General features: G+C 41.4%; 1 protein-coding gene across 1 annotated transcript; it reads right to left on the bottom strand.

Moving 5' to 3' along the window:
* Positions 1–1,985: 1,985 nt before the first annotated feature.
* On the bottom strand, positions 1,986–9,061 carry LOC145392360 (small ribosomal subunit protein uS10m-like). Its single transcript, XM_080266762.1, has 3 exons — positions 9,048–9,061; positions 3,113–3,311; positions 1,986–2,115 (listed from the first exon to the last, which is right to left on the bottom strand). Exons 1-3 carry the CDS (start codon positions 9,059–9,061, stop codon positions 2,059–2,061), a joined length of 270 nt encoding a protein of 89 aa, XP_080122888.1. The 3' UTR covers positions 1,986–2,058.
* Positions 9,062–10,265: the final 1,204 nt, after the last annotated feature.

Here is a 10,265-nt window from a genome sequence, read left to right as displayed (position 1 = left end):
CTTATTTCTGCTTCCACATGTTTTTTCCTGACTGTAAGTCTGTGTGTGCCAAAGACAAAATGCATAATAAAGGTCACTGTGACTACATGACTCTTTCTTATCCTATTTTTTTACAGGTAATGAGAGCACTATTTTACAGCATAACACTGGTTTATATTTCATACATACATACATTACTGTACACCATTAATATCAATATTCATCATGATATTTTATGTACTAACTCCAAAATACAGCAGCCATACAACCTCCAGCATGGCTCACACAAATACCTGTCCTCTACCTGGGTGTCAACATCTACTTGGTTTTTCATTCATCCATCCTACAAAACTTCTACTGGTGTCATTCATCACGCATCTGGAATACTGTTCAATAGATCAGCATAAAATAATGGCTATACATTCAGTCATGCCCTTTCTTATAATATCTCACTCTTCAAATTCTTCCATCTCCACACAGTATATATATTGTGTGTCTGAATTTTCATATTTTTCAGTGTTATGCACTATATACTGTAAGTGCTTGAAAATAACATACAACAGGTGTGACCTTAGGGTTAAGGGACTGAACAGGGAGGCTGCAATGGATCGTGCAGCGTGGAGAGCCGCCATTAGGTGACCAAGGCCGACACATGCAAGCATGTTGGAGCCTTTAAAAACGAAACGAAACGAAACGAGGTTCCAGAAAACTCATGTTATTGGCATAAATGTTAATGACATGATGCTGAAATACATGTAAAAAACATTAACTGGTTCTGCCACTCCTGATTTTGACCTTATATATTTTTCTCTTTTAACTTCCAATGCTTTTATTTTTCTGGATGAAACGGAGATTTGCTAGCAAATCACCTAAATAAGGGCTTTGAATAATACGACACTTCTTACACCAATCAGCTGATGGTGAATTTCACCCTTAGTAAGTCTGACTCATTGAATTCAGACCAGTATTTTAGTAAGTTCAACTCACCTCAATATGGGTTTGTAATTATACCTGGTATCTAACAGATCTAACCCCATTATGCTGTAAGAGCAAGTTTGGCGCTTCAAAGTGTCAAGTTTTAGCTCTGTTCTGCATTATGTATCCTTCAATTCCAATGATGCACTGGCACTTCCCATGAAATCTCCATTATTCAAGTGATACCTAATACTATCTGAGAAAATGGGAAGAGATTTTAAGTTGCTGACATCCGCAGAAAAATTACTGTTGAAGCTGTTATTTGCAGAAGCCTACTGGATATTAAAATAATGTTTGCCACAGAGAGGTATGCAAACACAGAATCCATCCATCCATCATCCAATCCTACATTGCTCCATGAGGAGCGCAGGAGCCCGGGGCTAGGCAGAAAAGTTCTGGTAATCTGAAAATTTGTACTTATCAAGAAGTCATGATGGAAATGGCAAAGATGAAAAACATCACTGTTTAAAACAGCATTATTTTTCACGTCATTTGCTTAGTTCATATGATGCACGTTTTTATACTGGCATAGAGTACTTTATGTGTGTTCAACTTTTGTGATTCTCTTTTTCAGTGACAAATAAAAGGTACCATATCCAGTCTTTCCTTTACATGCAAAGCCCCACATCCACTGCGAGGCTGGACTGCACTGAATTAGGTCTGGCTTACGGAAAACAAGTCTACAGTATTCATTACATGCCAATTCTCCCACCAGTTCTCAGGTTGGGCTATGTGGAATTTGTTTTGACTAGTGGGAAACAAATCTGTAGTGTCCTTCATTGACTTTCATGCTGCCTGATGTAAGCCAAGTCGAATGGGGCCCAGTAAATCTCACAACCACCTACACACACCTCTGCTCATAAATGCTCAAAAGCCTTTACTGCTTTTGCTGAGTACCTGTACTTCAGCACAAATTACATTATGTAATCTTGTACAATACAATCTACTAAATCCACAAAACTGTCTGAACATAGTGGTTACCAGTTAGGCAAAAGGGCAATGGCCAAAGTTGAAAACATGACAGGATGAAGGACTAAAACAACAACAACTATATATACATTAGTAACCTACTGACGAAGCAGTGATGATGCAGGCGTCTGATGATCAAACCGACACTTCTGATGATGGTTTGACATGTTGGGGAAGCTTCTGGAGTTCATGCTGTGGATGATACACTCATTAGCAAAGCAAAAACTATTCAATATTAGGCAATGTCAGCATTAAAAATAAATTACTTGACTGCAATCCAATACACTGATGTTAGTAACAAACCATACAAAGTATGGCTGTATGCACAAGTTAGAGTATGCACTTCACTCATGCATTAGAAATGATTCTGCTAATTTAGTGCACTCTGGTATGTATTGTTTACTGGCTTCACTTCATAACTCTAAAGTTCATGACATGGCACCTGACGCTCCATAGCTATGCACTCCAATGCCCAGCAATTTCATTACCAAATAATATTTTCTTACGCGACAGATGGGAGCACCCATCATCCACTCACTCAGTGAAGTACTGCCTTCGGGTCTCTCTACACTACGTGACAGGCCAAATGGTTTCTTGTGAACCAAGAAACCATTTACAATGTTGGGTTGGGTAGTGCCTCGCTATGCAGTCCCTTATCCCTGGGGTCACACTCAATTACCTCATCCCCGGTCTTTTTCGGTCTGCCTCTTACAACCCTACATCAGATGTTCACTCTTCTCACCTTCCCCACCCAACTGTCATTCTCCATCCACTCCCCATGCCCAAACCATCTCAATCCATCCCTCCTCATCACAACACCAATGCACTCCAGTCCCATCCTTCCTCTCAACTCTTCAATCATAATCCCCCCACAACTAGAAGAAAATGACAAATCCCATTTTGCCTTCATCCAAGTGTAGGGACCTGAGATTAGGCTACCATTAATTCAGACCAGAGCCCCTGGTGCCTCAACATGACAGAAAAACCCCTGGCCATCTCCTGGACTTCAACCACAGCATATGCCACAATATGCTCTGACCAGGGCACTCTACTAATTGCACCACCCGATGTAATTTCATTATTGCATAATGATTCCTGACCTTCAGCTCAGATGCACAATGTTCACAACCACCCTGGCTTTCATTCATCAAACATTCAAATTTCAACAATACGCTTAAATGGTTCTCACCCTGGTAACTTTCATAGCGACACCCTCTGGAAGATTACGCTGGATATACTCAAGGTAGGTGTCAGCAGTAGACTGTGTGAGGCGCGGGAGTGATAAAGTGAGGAAATGGGTTCTGGCTTCATACTGCACTCGGTGTTTCTTGTGGATGTGCACCGACTTCAGTAATGTCCACCGTTTTATGTGCTTTGTGGGCCAGGCTCTGTGAAAGATACAAGCTTTTATAATGATTTATATTTTTCTCTATTGGGCTATAGAGTTACTTGTGGAAAGGCATACAGATATTTCTTAAACTATATTTCAGTTAAACAGGGAGGCTTGATCCTGCAGCTGGATACCTTCACATGGTGGAACTGACATAGCAAAAACTGCCTGGTTATTCAAACATTCTCAACTCCATCCCAATCCCCCTAAAAGAGGATGGTGAACTGTAAGAGAAATCCAGTTTCAATCTACAGTCCACCCAGATCACATTCAGATAAACCTGGGGTCACAAGTTCACAACAACAACAACAACACAGAGGATTCAACTTTTGTCTTATGGCTTACAGCCTTGGTGGGGAGAAGCTGAGTTTTCAAGTCTGTAATTACTGAAACTTTTTTTTTTAACCTAGGGATAAAGGAGACTAAATGCCACCAATGAATTCCACATGTTTCACAAGAAGCTACCAAAAGAGGTGAGAGTAGGAGTTTGGAAGTACTGTGCCCCCTCCCCCTTTGTCCCGGTGTAGAGATATGACATGCTCACCACCCAACACCTGTGTTTTGAACAACCTCATTCCTCCTATACCATGTAAGGGGAGAATGTACAACTGCAGATGAAATTACCACTTCACTCTTTTGTCAAACGGTTAGGTGACCCCACCATAACATTCTGAAACTTTGCTGGGCACCACAGATTGCTATCTATCTATCTATCTATTGCCAGACGCCATAATCCCGTAAGGGGTGGCCATTTGACTCTGAGTTATTTGTTTTACGGGGAGGGGCACTTTCCCTCCGCCAACCCACTTGCTGACACGTAGGGAGCACATATGAATTGGTTATATGGTTACCACCCAGTGTTGTAAATGGTTTCTTGGCTTACAGGAAACCATTTGGCTTGTCACTAGATGTAAAGCCACTTGTAAAGGAAAGAAAAGCAATAAGAAGTGTAGGGAAAGATGGGAGAAGTAGGAAGTGAGGAGGGCAGGCACAGAAAAAGAATGATAAAGGCTAAGGAAGAAGTAGGCAGCACTACATCAAGTGAGTGGATGATGGTCACCACCACCTACCACTACACAATTTTAGACAATCATAAAAAAAAAAAATTATATATATATATACTCTGACAGTGAATAAACAGCAAGAACTTCTCCACTAGACCACACGGGAATTTTGAGTGTTGTGCAGTGAAAAAAAACGGTGTGTTGTGTTAAGGTTTTCGAGTTGAGAGAAAAGACTCAGTGGAAACTAAATTTAACGTAAATAGACTTCTTGGTTTTGGCTTTGGAAATTTTGAAAAGAATGGGAAAAGTTAATGTGCAACACAAAATTAAAATGGAGCATTATTTGGACTAAAGTGAACACTGTGAAGAGAACGGACTTCTGTGTGTTATTGATTAAGTTCAGTGCAAGACTTCAGGAAGAGTGTACTGCAAGTGCTTCAGGAAATCGTTCTTACTGTCAGAGTCCGAGAGGAGGCGGTTATTCATCGAGGTGGCCAGGGACTTGCTGTAAGTAGCCAGAATGTTTCATACTGTACTTTTTTCCATACTATATTTACCAGAATGTTTCATACTGTACTTTTTTCCATCCTATACTTACCTCATGCATGTGCAGCAGGAATGTGTTTTTCTGAGTTAGGCTAGGTTAGGGTCCATAAGTACCAGAATGTTTATTAATGTATGAACATACTTCTAAACCCTCATTTTATGTTTCTTTTCCATTTATTTCAGTCATTTATGTGCCTTATTGGTGTGATTTGGGTGTTAAAAAGGTGCTATGCATGTCCACAGGGAGTTGTATAGGTGTTTCTCAGAGTTAGGGTCCATAAGTACAAGTCCATAAGCTGGGGCCCAATATCCGGACAAAACCAATAACCGGACCTACCAATGGCTCTATTATGTCGGATATTGGAGTGATTACTGTATATATATATATATATATATATATATATATATATATATATATAAAAGCCATTGTTAAACCGGTGTTTGGCCATCGTTAGGTGGGGTATGGTGGTATTTCTACCCCAATGGTTAAGCCGGGGGGTGTCACATCTAGGGGTATTATATATTGAGGTATTACTGTAATATGGTCTGCTGGCTACATGTAACAAAACATTAAGAAGACTTACCGTAACTGATTTTGTCATCAGGTGCCTGGCTTCAGGATAGAGCAGAGCAGCCAGCAGAGTAGGAGGCAAAGCAGGAAGCAGACGATTCTGGGTGTCAAAATCATCTTCTCCAAAGGCAGGACCAACAACTGAAAATAAAGTCTGTGCTGTATACATTCAATCAATCAATCAATCATTTCCTGTGGCACCCCACGGGATGCATAGGGTCTCAATGAACTCTCTCCACCAATATTTGTCTCTTGCCATCTCCTTCAGGTCCCACCAACACTCCTCTCCTGCTTCTTTTTTCATTGTCCTCAACCAGGTTTCCCTCGGCCTACCTCTACCTCTTCTTCCTCTAGCAATCCACTCTGGCACATCCTGTATTAAACAACCTTCTTTTCTGTATATGTGCCCCAGCCACTTCCAGCGAGACAGTCTCACATATTCATTAACTGGTTCCACTCTCGTAATATCCCTTACTCTTTCATTTGTAACTCTGTCTTGCCACTTTACCCCAAGAATCCTTCTCAGTATTTTATTCTCAAATCCTAATACTTTCTGATCTGTTGCAATTGTACTGTACCATGACTCATGCCCGTAAATTAAAATGGGTCTAACCATGGACTTGTAAATTTTCACTTTAGTATGTACCGAAAGCATATTATTATTCCAAACAGATTTCAACATTCCAACAGCTCGCCAAGCCTGTCTAATCCTCTCCTCAATTTCACTGTTTAATGATCCATTAGATGATACAATCGTTCCCAGATATCACTACATCAAGAAGTTAACTGGGACACACATTCTTCACCACATTATTCCCAATTACACAATCGATTTGGTTCTCCACATTCATATTAATAATTTCAGTCTTTCCACAATTTATTACCAATCCCACTTTTTCTCCTTCCTCCACCAGACAATCTAGCACCCTCTGCATCTCGTAAATACTTCCGCAAATCAGTACAATATCATCAGCATAGTCCAAATCCATCAGCTTCTTATTTTCTTTCCAGTTAATTCCTGCACCTGTTCTCCTTACAACCTTTTTCATAACATAATCCATAACCAAAACAAACAACAATGGCGAAAGAACTCCTCCTTGAATCACTCCTGACCTAACTTGAAATGGATCACTCAAAGAACCACCCACCATTACCTTACAAAAAGTACCTTCATGCAGGTTTCTAATAATATTTACAAACTTTTCTGGTATACCATAGCTCCACGTGAAACACTATCAAACGCCTTTTCAAAATCCACAAAACACATGTTAAGTGGCATTTTCATCTCATTAGCTTGCTGCATTAGATGCCTTACAATAAAAATCTGATCATTACAACCTCGACCCTTTCTAAATCCCGCTTGTTCTTCTCTTAAAATTTTATCAATTACTGGCTCTATTCTGTTCAACAAGATTTTGGAAAAGACTTTAGCAACTACAGGTGTCAAAGTTATCCCCCTCCAATTGCCACACACACTTAAATCTCTCTTTCTTGGTATTTTTATAATCACTCCATTTTTCCACTCTTCTGGAATTCCACCATTATCCCAAGCCACATTAAAAAGTTTCAAAAGTGCATTCATCAACTCGTCATTTTCCACCTTAAGCATTTCAGGGAATATTCCATCCTCACCTGAAGCCTTAAAATTCTTTAACTCCTTTATAGATTTTGCTACCTCTTCCAGTGTTATATCCCGTTTCTATCTGCAAATCTCTCTCGGCTGGCAAAATGTCCTCTTCAGTTGGGATTGGTCTACAGTATTTAGAACAGATTCAAAGTGCTCTTTCCATCTTCCTTTTATATCCAAATCTTTAGTCATCAAATTACCATTTCTATCTCGTACAGGTATTTCCTTCCTTCTCTTTTCAGTCCCAGTTAACTTCTTTATGGCCTGATACGCTGCTCTTGTGCCCTGACCGTCATACATTATCATATTAAAATAACCTTCCAACTCTAATCCACTCATTAAGCAATTTTGCCAGTGATAAAACCCTCCTACTTCAGTGGATCCTTTCTCACCCAGTCTTCAGGTGCAGTTCCTGGTAAAGAGACCTTTGGGCCCTGGTGCTAATAAGGACTCCAGAAAGTACGCTGGAGTGAATTTCCCCCCGCAAAATTGACTAAGTGACGGTGCATTTTTACTACAAAACTTAGGGAAACATTAAAAATTCACCCCTATTTCTACTGTACACTTTAGGATGTCTTAAATATATCACCAAGCCTCTAAATCTCCCCGAACTTCTACGTAACATTGGCAAGTACCTAAACGTAACCTAACCTTTCGATGTCAACAGTACCAGGGTTCAACATCCTTTCCATAGGCCTTCATTATTAGCACCACATTTTACTGATCATGATGCTCAACATTCAAGATGTGAGAGATGGCAAGTTTACGCCTAGATAAAATAAACTGAGCATAGCTGATGTCTAATGGGTTACGGCACTGCAGTAGGATGAGGCCAGTGAGAGCTTATATCTGAGAGACAGTTGAGGTTTACTTATTCCAGTGCCATTTAAGAGTAAACGAGTCTGGTCATCCTTGCCCTAACCTCTCTGTGGCAGGGAACATAAATATACGGTACACAATGTGTATCCTGCATGTCCAGCTTTGTAAAAAAACATTACCACTGGGTTTTAAAACTCACTGTTCACTAACCTCATTATTTATCCTACTGATTTATAGTATTGAAATGTATCAATATTTATGCCTATAATTCTACCTCAAGATTTCTTTTTCCTTGGCACAAAACAGATGCAACAGCCTTCTTAAACATTTTCCCACCCTATGTGAATGCAAAAAAACTGCTCTAAAATGATGGTGATACTGCCACAATTACAATGCTACTGAATAAGGTAGGTATAAGACTAATCTACTGCCTATCTTTAGCTAACAACCTTTATCCACTACCCAGAAAATGTTACAAAGACAATGAAGGTGTGTAAAAATTAGTCACCAAGTCTCTACGATTACATATTTTTTGTATTACAGTATTTCTTCTGCCTAAAGACATTTACATTCAGCTACGGCAAGATTTAGGATGGGGGTTGGTAGAGATATGTTTACCATGTTGAATAAAACCATCTGAAGGTAACAAGAACAAACTATAAAAGGACGAAGCCATATGGAAAGGTTACGTATAAATGAGGCTTGGGGTGGAAGACAATGAAGTGGACTTATGATTAACAGGAAGGAATGAGCATAAGTAAAAGAGGGTCACAGTGTCAAGACAATGGGGACATAAAGAGAGAGAGAGAGAGAGAGAGAGAGAGAGAGAGAATGTGTGTGTTTAGGGGCTCTGAGTTTTGCTTCCTCATTCTCCAGTGTTTCTTTGGATGTTATTCATGGAAGTTGGTATTTATCAACTTTTTATGTTCACCAAAGGATTGCTTAAAAAAAAATGCACTGATATTTTTGCAACTTAAGCACATATGACGTAGTTCATTTACATAATGTTTTTGACATATCAGATCGAGCCAGGATATCGGGGGCTTGAATGGTGAGCGAATCGAAGCGTGGCCCATTGGATCGGGCAAATTTGGCCTGTCTGGACGTCGTTACTGTGCACTCTGCCCTAGGGTGGGAAAGGAGGTCCGGATGATGATGATGACTGACCTTTTTTCCCACATGGCTAGGGTAAGGTATGATCCTTAACATAATGGATGGATGGAGAAGCTGCAATGATACACAGCCGTGGCTCAGTGGGTTAGAGCGCTCCACTCTGACCGAAGGGTCGGAGGATCGAATCCACCCAAGGGTCATTGGTAGACATCAGGAAGGGCATCCGGTCATAAAATGCTACATGCTCCAAACCAAAGTCCTCTACCCAGGGGCAACGCCTTAGCCCTTATCCAAAAAAGGGATATCTGGCGTAAAACTCACCACACACCATCCTGGCCGAGATTTGATCTCGGGCTCTCGCGGTTCATAGGTGTGCCCGTTACTACTAAGCCAAAGACAGGATCCCCACTTTGCCTCTAATGAACGCGGGCTTTTACAGACCCCATTACACTATTGGAATAAATCTCAAGCTAGCCTCAGTTTCTATCTCTCCTGGTTCTCACCCCAACATGGTGCAGTAGAGTTCTACAGATGACCCAGGGGCGGCGCAGCCAGTGTTCAAGAAGGCAAACCCAGAGTCAAAAGACTGGTTCTGCCGCATAGCACCAGGAGACCAAGTAAGCAGCAACACGTACAATGTGCCACCACCCCAGCTTCAACCTCCAGGAACGGGGACAGCCTACCGGCCAGTGTACCCAACCCTGCACCCAGAGACACAGGCCCAGTGGCAAGTGCCGACACCACCTGCGGCTCCTGGTAAGGCTACTATGGGAATGTCACCATCCCAGTACAAGGCATGGGCCCGCAGCGTCGAGTGCTGTAGCAGTGGTTGCAAGTGGGTCCCACCCTTAGCCGTGGGTTACACGAGATTGCTGTGTGATCCTGAAGTGCAGCAATGCATGGATGCATGGGTGGCCAAGCACAGATTCAAGGCCACGTGCACGGAGGAGGCCATCCACGTGGTGAGGAGCGTGGTGGTGGGGCCCAGGTGCACCTCTGGGAGCATGGTTAAGCTTCTTCACATACACAGAGCCCAATGATGATGTGTGTTCATATGTGGTAAAATGTACAGCCAAGGCGGTAAAGTGTGATTTTAACTGCCCCTAGTGTTCCATAAATCTTGATGATTTCATGCTATCGAAAAAGCTTGTGATGAAGCTGACTCAGCAAAATTTACAGAGACCTACTGTATTAATCACCTCGCAGGCGGGAGCAGACACATCGTGGGATGCAAGGAATACTGTTTCAATGTGGACAGACGGTCTATGACGA

Source organism: Coenobita brevimanus, chromosome 22 (genome assembly GCF_032717465.1).
Source record: "Coenobita brevimanus isolate Jiangsu-jjx chromosome 22, ASM3271746v2, whole genome shotgun sequence".
Taxonomy (NCBI): Eukaryota; Metazoa; Arthropoda; class Malacostraca; order Decapoda; family Coenobitidae; genus Coenobita; species Coenobita brevimanus.
This window is presented reverse-complemented; position numbering and strand designations above follow the sequence as displayed.